The 18,304-nt window shown below is 35.9% G+C and overlaps 2 protein-coding genes across 2 annotated transcripts; one reads left to right on the top strand and one right to left on the bottom strand.

The window, feature by feature from the left end:
* Nucleotides 1–8,566: 8,566 nt before the first annotated feature.
* Nucleotides 8,567–10,379, top strand: LOC107771931 (thioredoxin H-type 2). Its single transcript, NM_001425789.1, has 3 exons — nucleotides 8,567–8,717; nucleotides 9,792–9,914; nucleotides 10,060–10,379. Exons 1-3 carry the CDS (start codon nucleotides 8,631–8,633, stop codon nucleotides 10,204–10,206), a joined length of 357 nt encoding a protein of 118 aa, NP_001412718.1. The 5' UTR covers nucleotides 8,567–8,630; the 3' UTR covers nucleotides 10,207–10,379.
* A 508-nt stretch (nucleotides 10,380–10,887) lies between these two features.
* LOC107771930 (beta-galactosidase 3-like) lies at nucleotides 10,888–17,479 on the bottom strand. The gene is made up of 19 exons (NM_001425774.1): nucleotides 16,923–17,479; nucleotides 16,734–16,829; nucleotides 16,517–16,629; nucleotides 16,362–16,428; nucleotides 16,157–16,249; nucleotides 15,906–16,049; nucleotides 15,405–15,493; nucleotides 15,219–15,324; nucleotides 15,016–15,103; nucleotides 14,598–14,716; nucleotides 14,347–14,511; nucleotides 14,020–14,198; nucleotides 13,744–13,853; nucleotides 13,551–13,660; nucleotides 12,773–12,883; nucleotides 12,574–12,687; nucleotides 12,298–12,500; nucleotides 11,844–12,180; nucleotides 10,888–11,721 (listed from the first exon to the last, which is right to left on the bottom strand). The coding sequence occupies exons 1-19, from the start codon at nucleotides 17,091–17,093 to the stop codon at nucleotides 11,602–11,604; spliced, it is 2,535 nt and encodes an 844-aa protein (NP_001412703.1). The 5' UTR covers nucleotides 17,094–17,479; the 3' UTR covers nucleotides 10,888–11,601.
* Nucleotides 17,480–18,304: the final 825 nt, after the last annotated feature.

Here is an 18,304-nt window from a genome sequence, read left to right as displayed (position 1 = left end):
GTTCAATATAGACTTCTTCTTCAAGATAGACATTCAAGAAGGCTGACTTGACGTCTAGTTTATAAATCTTCTACTTCATTTGCGCCGCCAAAGAGATCAACAAACGAATCATCTCCATGAGGGCAACAAGTGCATAGACTTCTTCATAGTCAATGCCTTGCCTTTGCTTGTAGTCTTTAGCCACAATTCATGCCCTATATCTCTCCACATCTCCATCAACATTCTTCTTTGTCTTGTATACCCATTTTACTCCAATTGCGCGATGACCCTTGGAAAGAGTTGTTAACTCTCAAGTGTTGTTATTCTCTATTGACTCGATCTCTTACTCCATGGCTTGTCTCCACCTTTTGTCTGTAACAGCTTTATCAAAGTTCATTGGTTCACTATCAGCAAAGAGACAATATAAAGAATTAAAATTAGTAACTTCTTCCGTACCATCATAGAGCTCTTGAATACTCCTCGTCCTTTGCGGTTGTTCATTTGAACTTTGTTGAGAAGAAGGAGATGCGACATTGGCTGAGAAGGAGGTAGAGTTGCATCTTGCACAGGTTCCACGGTCTCTGGTTCTTCCTCATCACCAAAGTATGGAAGAAATCATATGAAGTTTCTTCCTGAGCTTCCCAATTCCATGCCAATTCTTCATCAAATTCAGCATCACGACTCATCACCACCTTGTCGCTGCTTGGGTTGTATAACTTGTATCCTTTTGAACTCGTATCATAGCCAACAAACACATGCTCGATACTTCGATCGTCAAGTTTCGCTCACCCTTGCTGTGGCACATGAGCATATGCTATGCTCCCAAATATTCTCAAGTGCTTGACACTTGGCTTTCTTCTACTCCATGCTTCATGAGGGGTTTGGTCTCTAACATTCCTTGTTGGAGACCTGTTTTTCAAATAAACTGCACAAGAAACTACTTCGGCCCAAAATTTCTTGGGCATACTTTTACCTTTCAACATACATCTAGGCATATTAAGTATCGTTCGATTCTTTCTCTCTGCAACTCTATTTTGTTGGGGTGAATAAGGTACCGTTAGAGGGCGACGAATTTCATGAGATTGACAAAAGTCATTAAATTCTTTTGATGTGAATTCGCCTCCTCTATCGGACCTTAAAGTTTTTATTTTATAGCCACTTTCTTTTTCTACAAGTACTTTAAAATTTTTAAAAGCAGCAAAAACTTCAGATTTTTGGTTCAAGAAATAAACCCAAGTCTTTCTACTAAAGTCATCAATGAAGAGTGTAAAGTATTTACTTTTACCAAATGAAGGTGGATTGATTGGCCCACACACATCAGTGTGAACAAGCTGGAGCGGTTTAGTTGATCTTGACATGGCTTCCTTTGGAAAACTCCTCCTTGCATGTTTTCCAAGAAGACAAGCTTCACATAATTGATTCGGATGGTATCCCATGCACCGTGTTCTTTTCTCCCATTGATTTGAGCGCTTCAAAATTCAATTGCCCAAATCGCATGTGCCAACACCATGATTCATCTTGCACATTAGCCTTCATACACTTTGCATCAATTGTCTTAAGATCTAGCAAAAAATAATCTATTCTTTGCCATATGCACTCTAGCAATTAGAATTCCACTTAAATCTCTAAGCCAAAGATGCATATTTTTCATGTGGATGTCATATTCTTTTTCAAGAAGCTGGCCCAATCTCAAAATATTACTTTTTAATTTTGGCACATAATAAACATCTTGAATTAGCTTGTAACTACCATATTTAGAGGAGATCAGAATCGTACTTATCCCTTCGATTTGAATCTTTGAGGTATCTCCAAAGGACACATTACCTCTCACCGTTTTATTGATTTTCACAAACTTCTCTTTGCATCCACACATATGATTGCTTGATCCATTGTCCAAATATCACAAGCTACAATCATCCTTGTCTTCTTCCTTGAGTGCCAGCAACAACATTGACCAATCCTCTTCTTTTTTATCGTCAACAAGGTTAGCTTTTTTCCCCAACATTGTTACGACATTTCCAAGGGTAATTACCAAATTTATGACAATTATAACATTCAATTTTGGATTTGTCATACCTTTGTCCATTATTTTCTTGGTAGTAGCTACGTCCTCTTCCTCCTCTATGTCCACGACCATGACCTCTGAATGTCTGGTGGATTTTAACTTCATTGTTGAAGTTGTTACCGTTACTTCTTCCTCTTCCATGACCGCCACGGCCTCGTCCGCGTCCATTCCCTCGATAGCTCTTTTCACCTACATAATCCTTGAAGGATGCTTGAGTTTTAAGAAGTTGCTCCAATGGCACTTCTTGTCTCCTTTTGATCTTTTCTTCGTGGGCCTGTAAAGAGCCCTCCAATTGCTCTACCATCATAGAGTCTAAATTTTTAGACTCCTCAATAGCACACACAACAAAATCAAATTTAGGTGTTAAAGTGCGAAGGATCTTTTTTACCACACGGACATCTTCTATGTCCTCCCCATATCTTCTTAGTTGATTTACAACACCCTTCACTTTTGAACAATAATCCGAAATGCATTCGGATTCTTTCATTTTTAAAACTTCAAAATCAGCCCTTAGAGTTTGAAATTTTACCTTACTCACCTCGTCAACTCCTTGAAGAGAATTTTATAAAATCCCCCAAGATTCCTTTGAGGTGGTAGCATCTGCCACCTTCTCAAACATGGCATTATCCAAACATTGGTGGATGAGCGTGAGGGCTTGTTGATCCTTCTTCCTCGTCTTTGCCAAGACCTTTTTTTTATTTTGAGGCAGAACTTTCTCATTATTGGGTTTTGCATACCCTTTGTCTACGATTTTCCATATATCCTGAGAGCCAAGAATGACTTTCATACGTAGACACCATTTTTCATAATTATCTTTTGTGAGACGGGGGTACTGAAAAGATAGCAGACCATTATTCGCCATTGCTCTAATACCACATTGTTGGGAAAAATAATAATCCAGCTCAAAAATAATATTCACAGAAAATAATAATAACACAAGAGAGTAACAACGACACCAACTCTTTTAACGAGATAAATACAATACCCGAGCGGAGCAATATTACAACTTAGTAGTGTCAAGAAACTACTATAATTTTGAAAGAAATAATATTTTTTATTTAAAATACCTCACTACAATATTACTAACACTCACTATTTATCTCACAAACTACAATCTGTGGATTACTCTTTCTAACTTCTATTACTTCTCTTTGTTTTTGGTGTGTCTTCAATGAGGAACGAATAGCTCCTTTTATAGGCACAATTGTCACCAACCCAACCAATCAGATTGGTTCAATAATTTGCAAAGTCCAGCGCGCCAACTTTTGTAAATTTTCTAGCCGCCTAATTTGTCTTCTCCAACTTTTTCATCTTTTTCTTTATTTACTTTATGGGTCCCACAGGTGTTGCGACAGTTCCACTAACGTTGGAAGTTTTCTTCTCCGGCATTTTCTCCGGCGAGGTAGTACTTCTTGGACACATTTCTTATTTTGTTGTTAAAGTTTTAGTAGTTTCAGTTTTTGTAGGTTTATTTGATTTTCTATATGATCATCTTTTGATGAATTAGGTATTGTTGAATTTTTGATTTTAGTTTTTGTAGGTTTATTTGATTTAGGTAGATTTGGCATTATGTACAATTTAATTATATATTTCTCTGGGTATGCATATGTGATTTATTGGTAACACATATCTAAGAATTTAGTGTCATTTTAGTTTTCTCTATAAGAAAAAAATAACACCATTGCCTTGAATTTATCTATGGAATGATATATTAACTTTATAGTTTATTAATTTTAATTGTATTAACTACTTATAGTTTAAAACTTTAATGTAAAGTTTGTTGTACTAGGTTCTTTATTTCTTGTTAGTTTTACTATTGGAATGATATTAAATTTAAAATTTATCGATTTCAACATCAAAATTAATTTTGTAGAATTGAGGAATCGTTAGTCATGTGTTGATTTTATGAACATTTAAGAAGTTATTCAAATTTAATTATTATAGTTAAAGACTTATATAATTTAGAATAGGGATTAATGTGAGATTTCGAGTGTTAAAAAATATTAATTTAAAAAATAAAATATATATTAATTAAAGTGTTTTGGCACAATGATACGTATATATCTAAAAGGAACCTTTGAAAGAATATATCTTTATAATTAGTTTAAATAAATCACATTATTTTAAATATCTCATTTCTAGTTTTTTATTTGTGTAGATGGAATTTGTGCATCGTAGATCGATGTATAATAGGAATCATCCTAATCGTGTAGGGTTGAGGGATGAATTTATTGAGATCGAATATGGAAACCGATTACAGAGATAAGTTATTTTTTCAAGGATTTGTGTTCTAGCACGTTGAGGGTGGAGAACCTAACTTGCATGGAGAGTAACATTATCATAACTTTAAACAAGCCTCTTGATTTTTTTGATGTAATGGAACATCTTTCAATTCACCTTGCACAAGAGGCACGACTTGGAGGACCAGTTCAATGTAGATGGATGTATCCCTTCAGAAGATAATGATATTTAATGACATCTGCTTTTATTATATATATTAACTTTAATGCAGATTGTTTTCATCCTATCCGTCTACACATTTGGTTGTGGATTCTATGAAGCTATTTTATCAAGAGCAGTGGAATTCTTGGATACAGATACCGTACAACATCATAGAGCAAATGTGGACATCTGCTTTTATTATATATGTTAACTTTAATGCAGATTGTTGTCATCCTATCCGTCTACACATTTGGTTGTGGATTCTATGAAGCCATTTTATCACGAGCAGTGGAATTCTTGGATACAGATACCGTACAACATCATAGAGCAAATGTGGATCAATTTAGGATAAAAAATATATTAAATTTATTTAATACTTATTGTCTTCATCTAATGTTATTTTTTATATTGCGGACAAAGTGTACATGTCAGATCCCACTTGTGGAATTACGTTGAGTCTGTTATAGACAAGGTGTACATGGCATCCTCAGTATCATAATGAAATAAATGTTATTTTCGAGAAGAAGGCTGCTAAGTAGATTAAAGATACTTTGTTCGCTGCTCAGAATGCTGGTAAAATGTCGGAGTGGTTAAGAGAAGATGTTTGGAATAAACTTCTTGAGAAGTGAAATACTAATGAATGGAAGAAGAAGAATGAACAAGGAAAGGCAAACCGCGCCTCCAGTAAAGATGGCTCGTTGCACACATGATGTTCGATTAGTTATGCGGCCCATAAACTAAGAATCTAAGATTTTAATTACTTATGAAATTTTTCTTAGTTTAACATATAGAATATTACGATTGTTATGACTAACTCATACTTTTTGTTATGAAGAAAAAATAAAGAGGGCGAGATGTGACTCATGCTGAGGTGTTTGAGGAGATGCATAAGAAAAAGAAGGACGGTACAAGAGAACACTGAGTGGAGCCGCGTGCGTCGGACACATATGTAAAATACTGACTTTAAAATTATTTAGTTTTTATTAATATTAGTTTGTTTACATAATAGTTATGTTTTTATTTCAGGAAGAATGACAACAAGCTCAGTTTCCTTCAACTCAACCAACACCTGATGATATGGCTTTATAGTGGATAGAGATAGCGAGTGGAGTAAACAAAGGCAGAGTCTACGGACTTGGAGTACGCTGACCTACAAGTTATCCAAACTCATTCTTAGCCGGTGCTTCTACTTCAAAAAATCAAGAACAGATGGAATCTATGAGAAAATAACTTCATGATTTGAAGCAATAATAGAACGCACAATTCATGAACAAACATGAGCATGATCTATCTGATGATGGAGATGAACATACTGAATCTGATGTGTAGTCTTTTAGGTGTATGATTTGGTTGAGTGTTAAACTTGATTGTGAGAGACGAGATTTCATTTAAGACTACTTTGATTAAAGTTTTTGAACTTGAATATGGGCTACTATTTGGATATTTTTATGCCCAAAATTGTTAGGTTTAATGGATTGATAGTTTGTTATTTGAATTTTATGATTTAAAATTGTGATATTGGTTGGCATGATTGATTGGTTGTTGGTTTGAATATTGTTATTATTTGACAGGTGTTGTAGCTCAAAATTGAGCAGAATTCTGTCCAGTTTTACAGAAAATTCCGACTGATTTCCGACAGAAACCTTCAAACATTTGCCTAGTTTTTCTAAAAACTTTTCCAGATTTCCGACCAAATCGGTCGGAAATGATAATTTTTTTTAATTTTTACGACGGTTTCGGTCGGAAAATTAAAAGAATTTCGTTTTTTATTTTTTAATTTCTGGACGAATCAGTCGAAAATATAAAATAAATATTTATTTTTATTTAAATAATTACGACATATTCGGTCGGTAAATTTTCGACCACTGTGATCGGTAATTTAAAAATAATTTGGTCGTCTAATCTTTTAAACAGTCCGACCACTTTGGTCGGAAATCACCGTCGAATTCGGTCAGAATTTATTTTTCGACCGACCAATTTTGCTCGAGAAGTAGTCGAAAATCAGGAATTTACGATCGTTTTTTGACGGATTTTGTGGTCGAAAATCAGCCATTTTCTAGTTGTGGTGTATGTTTCTCTAGCAAACACGTGACAGTGATAACATGGTGAAGAATATCGGATACATGCATGTGACGGGTATTATGTCAATTCCGAGGACATAAAGGTCAGGGAAGAAAATTTGAAAGGAAGTACCGGTTGGAAAGAGTAGTATTAAAGCAAGAGCTGTTACAGAAAATCATACTCCATCCGTTTTAATTTATATGAACCTATTTTATTTTTAGGGTGCGCCCAAAATAATGATCCCTTTTCATATTTGGAAAGAATTTAACTTTATGCAATGATTTATAACCACACAAAATATACGTGCTTCATTTTACACCACAAGTTCAAAAGTCTTCTCTTTCCTTAAACCCTGTGCCTAGTCAAATAAGTTCACATAAATTGAAACGGACCCAAATGTTATGCAGCCATCAAGAGAGGTTTTAATTCATCTTTAAGAGGGCGTGATTTGAGGATATTGTATCTTCATATTTAACTATAAATAGCAATATTTGTACTCATTGAAAAGAGGAAAAACTAGAATTACAAAGGCTATTATTCTTTCTTCCAGTTACTCTTAGTTCCGATGGAAACAATCTATAATCCATGCTTGTTTATCCATGCTTGTTCTTTCTTTAATCATCTCTATCATTTTCTTTATTCTTTGTTGTATCATTTATATCAATGTTTGCAAGTAATATTTCAGAAGCTTTTCCCATGCTCTAACTGCGGTAGCTACAGTATTGGCCACCACTTTAATATGTGGAGTAGTATCCGATGCCAATTTCATCACTGAATAAAATAAAACACCAGAGCAGTCCATAAATGTCATGTTGTATAACTTTGGGGGCATTCTAGAGTGATCAGTCTGAATTTTGTGTTAAAACTATCAGCCAAAAGAATAGCCTGCAATGGTGCACGACCCAATTCCCCTTCTGCATCTTCTCCCCCATTCCTCCACTTCTGTTTCCTCCCTTCTTAACCACCATACTGCTTAATCAAACACTAATTATGTCGCGCGTAAATAAAAATCTCCAAACCTAGATGGTTATTACCAAAAAAGTAAAACAACTGCAGAAACCTGAGCAAGCGGTAAACTAAAATTAACAAACAAAGGTTTACTCCCTCCATCTCATATTAATAGTGGTGGTTACTAAAAATAGTTATCTCAAATTATTTATCACTTTAGAAATTCAAGACAAAATTAATTATCTTTTTTTAACCTTTAGTAATAATTATCCTTGAAGATTACAAACACTTAACTTTGTTTAAATACCAATGAAGAAAGATTAAATATTAAGACATGAATAAGGATAAAGTAGTCAAAATCTCATCCTAATTAATTTTTTTAAGGGGCGTGTTCAAGAGAATCATGACAGATAATATGAGACGGAGGGAGTAAGAAAAAACTAAGTGGGCGTTTGAACATAAGAACTGTGAAATTCCAGGAAAAAAAAGTAAAATAAAAATTCAAGTAAAAATGGTATTTGAAAATTAGAGTTGTGTTTGGACATGAATACAATTTGGAGCCGTTTTTGAATTTTTGTGAGTGATTTAAAATTTAAAAAATAGTTTTTTGGAGTTTTTCAAATTCTCGAAAAATTTTGAAATTCTATTTCAAGTGAAATTTGAAATTTTAATGGACAAATATTGATTACGAAAAAAAGTAAAAAAAAAATCCAAAAAAAGTGAATTTTTTAATGGCCAAACGGGCCCTAAAACTCGGGCGTGAAAGAATGAAAGACAAAGTAGGGTATTGGCCGGAGATTTGGAGTTACATAATTGGGTGAAGGTAAAATAGAAATATTAAAAAAATGAGAACCGTAGCCGAATACGAAACAAATCACAGCAGAATATATTTTTACCAAAAAAAGCAAACAACTATTAAGAAAAGATATTTTGTTTCCATCCACAATAGGAACTAGAATAATAAAAAAAGAGTCCGAGTAGGGACAAATCTGTAAATGTGTAGAAACTTCTTTTTTCCACCCTAAGCTAAGCCAGCCTATATATAAGGGAGAGGGTCGCTCCAATTGCACAAAGCTTGCTTGTTTGATAAGCTAATTGATTTTTCGTGAAAAAAAAGAAGAAGAAATCCAGAGAAATGGCAGAGGAAGGACAAGTCATCGGCGTCCACACGGTTGATGCATGGAACGAGCATCTCCAAAAGGGAATTGATGACAAAAAACTGGTAACCCACCCTCGTCTTTTCTCTGTCGTTTCTACGTTGTTTTGCTGATTCTGTTGGTTATTTTTTCGTTTTTGCGTTTGCCTGTATGATTAGTGGTTCGTTGTACTTTTTCTCGTATGTTAATTACGGATCAGATCTGGATTAGCCGTGGATTTGTCTCAGTTTAATTTATCGTCTTATTTCTTGTTGTTATAGATGTCTTTCTTTTTTACTTGGTTGGTCTTCGGAGGGCTGAGCTTTTGTCGATATCGGTAATTGCCGTCTGTCTTTTTGGAAAAAAACTATGGAAAAAGAAAATCAGGTTCTGTCCTTAGTATCAGCAAACACGACGTTCACTTTCGCTGTGACGTTTATCTGTGTTTTCACGTTGTCTCCGATATGAGGATATATTGAATTTTTTATAATAATTTTTCACAATTGACTTTTTTTGTGACTGACAATGGAGGCATATTCCATGTCTATCCACAATAAAAAAGAAATAAACCTTTCTGGTTCAGCCTTGTTTCGAGTACATCAATGGCGTTCCAGGCTTCTAGCATGACAAATTAAAAAGTCATGTTTTCACCGGGATAACATGACTTTTACCGCGAGGACAAAAGTTGTTTTTTTACAAGTATTGAACTTTTGCTCCGTATTGCTCGCCTTAAATAAACATTATTATTAGTTTTTAGTATTCAAAAATATTACAATATCATTTTCTTCATATAGTATCTTGTATATGCAATTGTCATGTGCCCTCTACTTGTATATCCAGCTTAAAAGATATCCAGAAAATGACCCAAAGGTACCAAATGTATCCTACGTGCTTTAAAATATATGGTCAACCACATCAGCTTCTTGAGATCTGCACCGTAAAGCTTCTTGCTTATGATGCCTATTTTCCAATCCGATCCAGTACTATATCATGGTTCGGTAAACCTTTCCTTAATTATGGGGATGCAAACATAAGCAAGTTGTATGTGCGTTAACTGTTTAAGGGTAACTAGTGACCTAGTTAAATACATGTAGCCCTCTGTTTTCTATTTCCTTCGGATTCTCTATTACTTCAATTTGCTCATATTACTTCTGTTGCAGATAGTTGTGGACTTCACTGCTTCTTGGTGCGGTCCCTGTAAGTTCATTGCCTCATTCTATGCAGAGTTGGCCAAGAAGATACCCACTGTTACCTTCCTGAAAGTGGATGTGGATGAATTGAAGGTAAAACTATTGAGCCAAACATTTACAATATGTTTGGTGACTTATAACCAACCCCATTAATGTTATATGGTCAACAACTTAGGAATTACATTTCTTAGTACGAATGGTCTATTATAAGTATTGATGTCTTATTTCCTTGTCGCAGTCGGTAGCTACTGACTGGGCTGTGGAGGCAATGCCAACTTTCATGTTCCTCAAGGAGGGAAAGATTGTTGATAAGGTGGTAGGAGCCAAAAAAGATGAGCTGCAGCAGACCATTGCCAAGCACATCAGTAGTACCTCAACAGCCTAATAATATGCTTTACTCTATGTCATATTTGCGCTTGGTTTAGTGACATCTATCTTAATATTAGCAAGAATAATTTAGTATCTGTTGGATATTACAATTTCTTACTAGTAAGTCAATATCTATCTGTAGTTTGATCTGTTCCTTATCCGATCAAAAGTTGATTTCTTGCCCTTATTCATGATTTTATTTAAGAAATCGAGACTTCTCCAAATGGGTGCGTTCGATTTGAATTAATGAATGCAATTAAGTTTGAATATCCCATTTCCTCTTACCGTGTAATGTGTATAATACTTAATAGTATAGTAGTTTTATCAAGTCTGATTCAAAAACTAGAAATCATCTCCCCATGGCGGAGAATGTAATAGCCGCGAACAACATGCATGGAGTGCCAGGACTATAAACTAAGAGCAGTTCAGAGGACAGAATTCGGATAATGTGATTTTCAAGTCATGAACAATTCTTTGGTCCAGCAGAAAATGTTGCACCCAAATAGAGTATTTCAGTTGTAGATGGTTGATATAGTTAACTTCAAATAGTTTTGGTAGCTGGAAGCATAATTCTTTGATTGAAATTTATCTTTTTTAAGAGACTTCGACTAGCACTAATTTAAGGTTGCTAGATCAGAAACCAAAACTTGAACTGCTGTCCACTCATCTTTTTCTCCTTCAAACTGAAAGTGACACATTGGCCCTCTTTGGTATAAGAAGATTTGTATAATCCAAACAAGCAGTAATCACAGCAGCTACAGTAGAAGGATTCAATCCACAAAGAAATGGATGCACGGTTCAAACCAGAACACTGGTACCCTATAACAAAACCCTCAAGTGAGTCCCAGGTACTTAACATTTGTAGCATTTAACATTATCATCTCCTATGGCACTGGCTGCATGAAAAGGAAAGAAAACATGGATGTAAATACACTTTTCCATTGAATTCTTTCTAACAACTGCACAATACAGACAATTATAAGGGTCATACTAGGATCCGTTCCTAACATGAACCTAAGGGGTTTGATTTTCCCAGGAAGACAAGCTATCACACTGACTAAACAGTACATAACAACGTAACGACGCTTATCTGGTCCACATTTCCAGTATAAAAGCAGAAAGGGACCAGACTGCATTCTATGATGGAAGTTGCATTTTGGAACTCCCAACGTCTACAAACTCATCTATAATATACTATCTTCTCAGAGTCCCCTTCAGCACCCCAATATTAAAACTATCTAATGAACTCATATCAGAAATTTTCCTCAAATAACAGAAGCATTCGTCAACCAAACTACTACCTCCTATTTCCTAAGCTCTCACTACTTTATTCTTACCTCTCACTAGTATTTTCCTCATGGGTGTACACTATGTCATGCAATATTTGAACAATTTTTTTCTTTTGTACTCTTCAATTCTGGGTTGGCGTACAATGTGCTTCTACAGACAACCGCTTCAATACGTTAGGGCAGGGATCTCCGAAGTTGCTATTTGCTATTGTCACAGCACACCTTTGGCGTCCTAGACATTTCTGGAAAAGTTAAAGAACAAACTCTGTGAGTCGTAAGATGTTAGGTGGCCAAGTGGTCAAAATAAAGTGAACCACCTTTTCTTGTCCCTGTCAACTGCTAACAAAATAAGACGAAAGGGTACCTTTTCTACAACAGCATATGAGGTAGGAGCATGGCAAGTTCCTTGCTGGAAGCTCCCACAGGTTCCAAGAGGAGTTCCAAAGCTCGCAAATTTAATGGAGGAAATAGACTGACCAGGAGCGCAGTGAATGCGGACTTTAGGTAGGTGAAACTCTTCCGTTCTGCCATAGTTTTCTATTTGCCAATTCTTAATATTTGGATGATATTCAGCAACATCGGCACAAACGCTGCTGACTGTTCTCTTCACAAGAGAAATTCTTGAGGGATCTCCCCCTAGTTCTTCAAAAAGCACCAACAGATTTTGAGTGGGTTTTAACCAAGACCGAGGAACATGGTACCTGAAACAATAAAATCTTTAAGTTGCCACTACGAGGAACTCCAGCTTCTAGTTGTTAATGGTATATGTGAAGCTAAGTATCAGAATGCAGCACATAAGCTGCGAAGAGCTGGTTTACCATTTTTGAGTTGGTTGCCCACATCCAAATTGACATTTTGGAGGCCGAAAATTTCCAGAATAATGGCAACCATTGCAATCTCCAGTAGCATATGCTGTCCAATATCTACCAATACTCTGGCCATTAATCCATACTTGACCTTTACCCATACTGCTCATGTCCAAAGCCAATGGCTCATCTCCATTGGGTGTATTGAAGTAAGCCTGCAATATGATGAGTTGTAAGATACAACTACACTCACTTAGATGTTGGAATATATTTCTCCTAATTTCATACCTTATGCCATGTTAAAGGTTGTTGTCTCTGTGCAATTAATGAACCCTGCATCCAGTCAACAGCAGAAATACCATTTGGAGAAACAAGATTCATGGCCTCCCCTTTGAGCCCAACCTGTTAGTAAGTCCAAATTAGTGATAGAGGTTGCAGTTGAAATACTTGAGTATTGATTGAACAATAGTGCTGTAATTTAGATTACCTGATATGTCCACTTTGCCCAGGACAAGTCCCATTTTCCCTGGTCTAGGCCATGAACTGCAACAGGACCCAGTACTCCAGTGCTCCATGTTTCAAAATGTCCACCCATGTTCTTCAGAAACAAACAGAACCTTAAGATTTTAGGGTACATTGAAAAATGTATACATGACCTCAGTACTGTAAATAGGCTACAAATTGTTGCTTCGAAATATCAGCGATGGTGATGACAATAGCTACAGTCACACTGAGGAGCTGGTTTCCTTTCCCTTCCTTTTCTGATAAAACGTTTACCTATCCCTTTATTGATTTCCACATAGGTATATATAATCAAAGAATGCGCAATGGCCTCTTACACTGCAAGGTAAGCAGCATGAAGCTGTATTTGTCTTGTCCTCTCAAGTTTAAAGCCTTTGCCAGCCCCAGCGAAAAGAAGGGGAAAAAACTTGTCTATCAATTATCATTAACTCTACTGAAAGTAGGCATTAACGGATGCTCAATAGTTTTAAGCTATGCATAATTTTAATGAGCTCTCTCAGATTTATTACTTTCTTCACTTCCTGGTACCTGCATTTGGTTTTTCACTAGCATAGTAATTACTGGTACTATAGTTGATTAGTGATTCTGGTATAGGTTAGTGATGCTACACACTTATTGTTCACTTCACTGGGAGCTATTTGAACCATAGAAATTTCTTTTATTTGCTGTATGAGTTATTTGAGTTTGAGTTGATCTCAAGTAGGCACGCTATTTGGAAGACTGAAGGTGAGGATTAAACTAACCGGCAGTCCGACAGCCACGCTAAGCAGTGAAATTCTGTTTGTGCCAGCACGAAGGTTGACTTTTCCTTTAAATACGAATCTCCTATTCTTCCTCGTCCCAAATGCAGAACCTATAACATGTGTAGGATAAAATTAGTCAAGTGTAAGCAGACTTTGTAGATAACTTTTGATGGGAAAATATTGATTGCATTACCTGAGAGTTGTCCATTAATAAACACATGGAGAGCATGGCCTGTTGACTCGACTATAAGAGTAGGGAGCTCTCCACCATGTAGGAAGGACTCAGTTGAACTAATATCAACACTGTACTCAGGGGAAACATGTATACATATGTCACATAAAGCTAGCATTTCAGGTCACAACTCTTAAATAGCAAAGAAATAAAGCATCACTGGTAGGCAGGCAATCCAATCCTCCAGAGAAGTAAATTGAGACAGGTTCAAAAGCACAAATACCAAACTAAACTCACCTAGTTATGTACCACAAATAGTCACTTGTATCTCTGGTAACGTTTATTTGTTCCAAGAGACCAAAAGATCTAATTGATGAGCTGTCATCCAGTGCAGATATATCTTCATTGTAACTTTCCCAAGATAGCATCTCCGAATTAGTTGGTAGCATTTCCATCTTTGATGTTTGAACTCCAACCTGCACATAGAGTTTGAGAGCAGTTAAATCCTTGCTATCAGAGTTCTTTTGCAAGTAACGTGTAGGAACTCAAACTTTTAGAAGAAGCTAAAGCAGCTAATGAGTATTATTGAATGTACACAAGTTTCCGAGCCGGTGTATTACGTACTTTGGCTGTGTTGAAGACTACATTTCTGCAGTCAGGAAGGATGCTAATGGACCAAGGAGGCAAATTATAGTGCATGTTGTTGAACATTACTCTTGCAGCAGATTTCCAGTCATTGTTTGACAGGAAAGCAGCACAATCCCCCGTCTCTGAAGAGTACACGTATGCCTACAGTAACAGCAAATATTCAATGAGAAACTGCTGATAATGAGCCACGGCAACAAGATCAGTGACACCAATGCAGAATTTTATACCTGTTGAAGGTTTCCTAAGGATGTGATTGCTGGATCTGCAGAAACTAAGGCTTTCTCACACATCTTGACAGCTCTATGAAGCTCCTTGAGATGACCATATTTTGGCTGTCTTATTAGACCTGTCAAACGAAAGGGGCATTGAAGAGTTATTTTCTCTTTCAGTTAAGTGAATTGCCAAATGATACAGTCAAATTATTATGTTGCAATTTTCTTTCAGCACACACAAATTAGAGAAAGGATGACGCACAAAAATCCTTATAGCATGAGATATCAGCGAAGTAAAATGGTTTCATCAATCATTCCACAATTTCAGAGACCAACAAAACTTTTTTTTGTAGAATATTCAGGACCCGTGAAATTAAATTTACACGAGAACAGGTGACAACCAACTACAAGTAAACTAAAGCTCTACACTCACCGTACTCATCAATTGGAGCATCATAGTCGTAGCTAGTAGTGATGAATGGGCCTCCTGCGGATCGTCCAAAGTTCGTGCCCCCATGGTACTATTAGGCAAAAAGAGGAAATGTTGTTACAATAAGAGACTATATATACATGCTTTCGATCTATTAAGAAATATATATATCACACATTTATTGGAACAGCTGAATGAAAACTAACCATGTAATAGTTAACAAAAGATCCTCCTCTTTGTATAAATTGAGCTACAGCAAATGCCAAATCCTGAACTGGCCTCTGATGAAGGGTACTGCCAAATTCCGAGAACCTTACAAATGCATTTGAAATCGAGTCAAACATGACCTGATTTCCTACATAATCAAAACTTGAAGAGACAAGATTACATACCAACCACTCCAAGCCTCAGTCCAGATTGCAGGTTTGTATGGTTTGTTTGGGAAGAAATTATCACAGTAGAAACCATTACAGGTATTAATCTGTTATCAACAGCAGGAAAAATTATGTAAGACGTTATGGAATTGTTTGAGGAGCCTAAAGAGTTAGACCGCAAATTTATGGATTTTATTAGAGGCTGGAGCAAACCAATAGAGGTTAAGAGGAGTAACAACTTTTTGGTGCATACTAGAAGGCGTAAAACTATTCTACACTATCAAGTCACTTAAAAGCTAATTATAGGTAAATTTTATGGAAAGCATGAACTGGTAAATGGCAAGTGATTTGTTATAGCAGGTAAACCTACATTGACAAATGAAGATCTTTTATATTGTCGGTTTATTATAAGTTAAACTAAACTAAAAAAAATTTTCCTATAAATAGAACAATGCCGACTGACTACTACTGTTATGCCAAATGAAAGAAGGAGAAGCTCTAACAACTGAGTTTGCATACCACAGGATCTGGGGCATCTTCTTCTTTGCACATGACCCAGGGGACACCTGTGTCCAATCCAACTGCCATATTTGCTGCCCATGTTGAATACTGATGGCCTGTTGCTCCAAGTGCCTTGGCTTGCGGCCCGTACTCATTCTCAATCTGCAATAGCAGCAGATCAGACAGAGCGAATTGAACTAGGTTTAGTTGAATTTGGCTTCAGCAAACACAAGAATAGTATAATGAACAAATTGGAGTAAAAGATATACCTGGGATAGTATGATTGGACCACCCTGAGACTCGAATAGATTATGACTCTTCATCAAGTTAACTATTTTCTCAGCATACCCTTTCATTGCATTCTGTCATGACCATAAAATAAATAAACTTTCATTAACAACCCACCATATAAAATTGATAAATCTTCTTCAAATGCTAATTTTATTTTTATTTTTTTCAGGGGGAAATTGAGACCTTGAAAGGTTCATTATCTGCTCTGAAGCTAATGCCTGGTACATACTTCAGCCATACTGGAAACCCTCTGTAGAATTGACAGTAAAATTAGTACAAGTATGAACTTACCACTTGTCTTTAGATCTAAACAAGAGCTAAAAGAAGAAGAAATGTACCCAAAATTCCACTCTGCACAAACATAAGGGCCAATTCTAAGATGAGCATAGAGGCCTGCTTTCTGAATTGTCTTTATAAACCTCACAAGGTCATATCTTCCTTCAAAATTGTACTGAAAACCCCACAAAGAATATGAAAAAAGATTTAATCTTTGAGCACAAGACATGACTAAAAACAAGCCAATTGTAAAGAAATAGTAGTAGAGAAATGAAGTACATTGCCAGGAGAAGGCTCATGAACATTCCAAAACACATAGGTTTCAACCACATCCAAACCTCCTTCTTTGGCCTTGTTTATCAGATCTTCCCACATCTACAAAACCACATTTTGAACCTAACTTCATAAACACTTTCACACTAAAATACAAGAAGACAGAGAGTATAAAATGGGCAGGAATTGGAGTACCTCAGGTGTGCTTCTTGGGTAATGTATAGAACCAGAAAAAAGTAATCTCCTTTGACCATTAATGACAATGGCTTTCCTATCATAGGTAACATCACACTGAATCAACTCACAACTGATAAACAACACTATACACCACAGCATAACCCACTTCTGAACTGAGTTAACCTCCATTATTCCAACTCCTTCTTGCTCTGCACCTTACAAACACATCCAAAGAAAACTTTGCTTTTGGGTGGAGGGAATTTTGAAGCAAGATCAAGAATCTTGGAGCAAAAAGCTAATAAAAGTGGGGGGAAATGTGGAGGGGTGGGCTTAATTGCAATGTGGGTGCACTACAAGTCAGTCCACTTTTGCTTTGAACAGCACCACACCACACTGCTTCTGTCCAAGTAATTGCCTCTTTCTCCACCTCAAAACTATAGTTGCAAGTCTTGTAAGTGTAAACACAAATTATATATAGAGACAGTTGTAATGTAATGTACAGCTTTAATTCACTATTGCCGAGAGAAAATAAAAGGAGAGAGAGAGAGAGAAAGTCATCAGTGCGTGACTGTGAGCTCAACACTCAAAAAGAAGTAAAAATAGTTTACTAATAAGTTAAAGCACATAGTAGTAAAAGAATCTGACAAACAGAAAAAAGAAGAGGATTATCATGTGTAAATCTAAGAGGCTTTCCCACTGTTTTCTTTTTCTTTTCTTTTTTTTTAATTTTGTGGGTACTTGCTTTCAAATTATTATTAGGAGGTTACGAATTTGAACTGTAGAAATAGTCTCTAATAAATAGATTCTTGTGGTTCGAACCTTATTTATATCTCGCGCATAGCATACATTGAGCTGTCCTTTTTTACATTGCATAATCAAAAGGAGAACGCTTGTTATTTTAAAAAACAAAATTTTATTTCCTGGACTCGAAGCGAAGATCTATGGAAATTATTTATCTTACTACAAATCATAGTGGTTTTTTTGCTTTTTATTATTCGTTGAAATTAAAGTATAAGGTTGGAATGGAGGGAGAGAGTGACTCTGGCGCATTAATGAAATGAGTGCAGGATTTGCGGGGTTATTATTTAATAAGGTTAAAATTGGTGGCTAGATTTGTTTTCAAAAATCTTTGTTAAGCCTTTTTAAATGTTTTGCTTTGCAGATAAGGAGTCGTATTTTAAGTTTTTGTTACAGGAAGCAATGTTATTCAGTTACCTGTTTTTCCTAGCTGTCACTGCAGATGGTCAAACTATACATGTGATACTTAGATCCGCAGAATTTTAATTTCACGTCTCATTTAATTGTTATTACTTGACATTAATTAAAAATGAAATCCATGATTCTTAATCTGACCTAAGGACAATATTTTAAATGATTTGAAAATTTAAACTTTTGAGTTT

Source organism: Nicotiana tabacum, chromosome 17, assembly GCF_000715075.1.
Source record: "Nicotiana tabacum cultivar K326 chromosome 17, ASM71507v2, whole genome shotgun sequence".
In the NCBI taxonomy this organism is placed as follows: domain Eukaryota; kingdom Viridiplantae; phylum Streptophyta; class Magnoliopsida; order Solanales; family Solanaceae; genus Nicotiana; species Nicotiana tabacum.
Note: the sequence above shows the minus strand (reverse complement) of the source record. Positions and strands in the feature narration are given on the sequence as shown.

Excerpts from the sequence above, each read along its gene's own strand:
- LOC107771931 (NM_001425789.1), top strand. The coding sequence starts at position 8,631 with ATGGCAGAGGAAGGACAAGTCATCGGCGTCCACACGGTTGATGCATGG. Across the intron at positions 8,718-9,791 it reads GAATTGATGACAAAAAACTG|ATAGTTGTGGACTTCACTGC; the intron begins GTAACCCACCCT and ends CTTCTGTTGCAG. Across the intron at positions 9,915-10,059 it reads TGGATGTGGATGAATTGAAG|TCGGTAGCTACTGACTGGGC; the intron begins GTAAAACTATTG and ends TCCTTGTCGCAG.
- LOC107771930 (NM_001425774.1), bottom strand. The coding sequence starts at position 17,093 with ATGGAGGTTAACTCAGTTCAGAAGTGGGTTATGCTGTGGTGTATAGTG. Across the intron at positions 16,050-16,156 it reads GTCCAATCATACTATCCCAG|ATTGAGAATGAGTACGGGCC; the intron begins GTATATCTTTTA and ends CTGCTATTGCAG. Across the intron at positions 12,688-12,772 it reads GGGCAAAGTGGACATATCAG|GTTGGGCTCAAAGGGGAGGC; the intron begins GTAATCTAAATT and ends ACTTACTAACAG.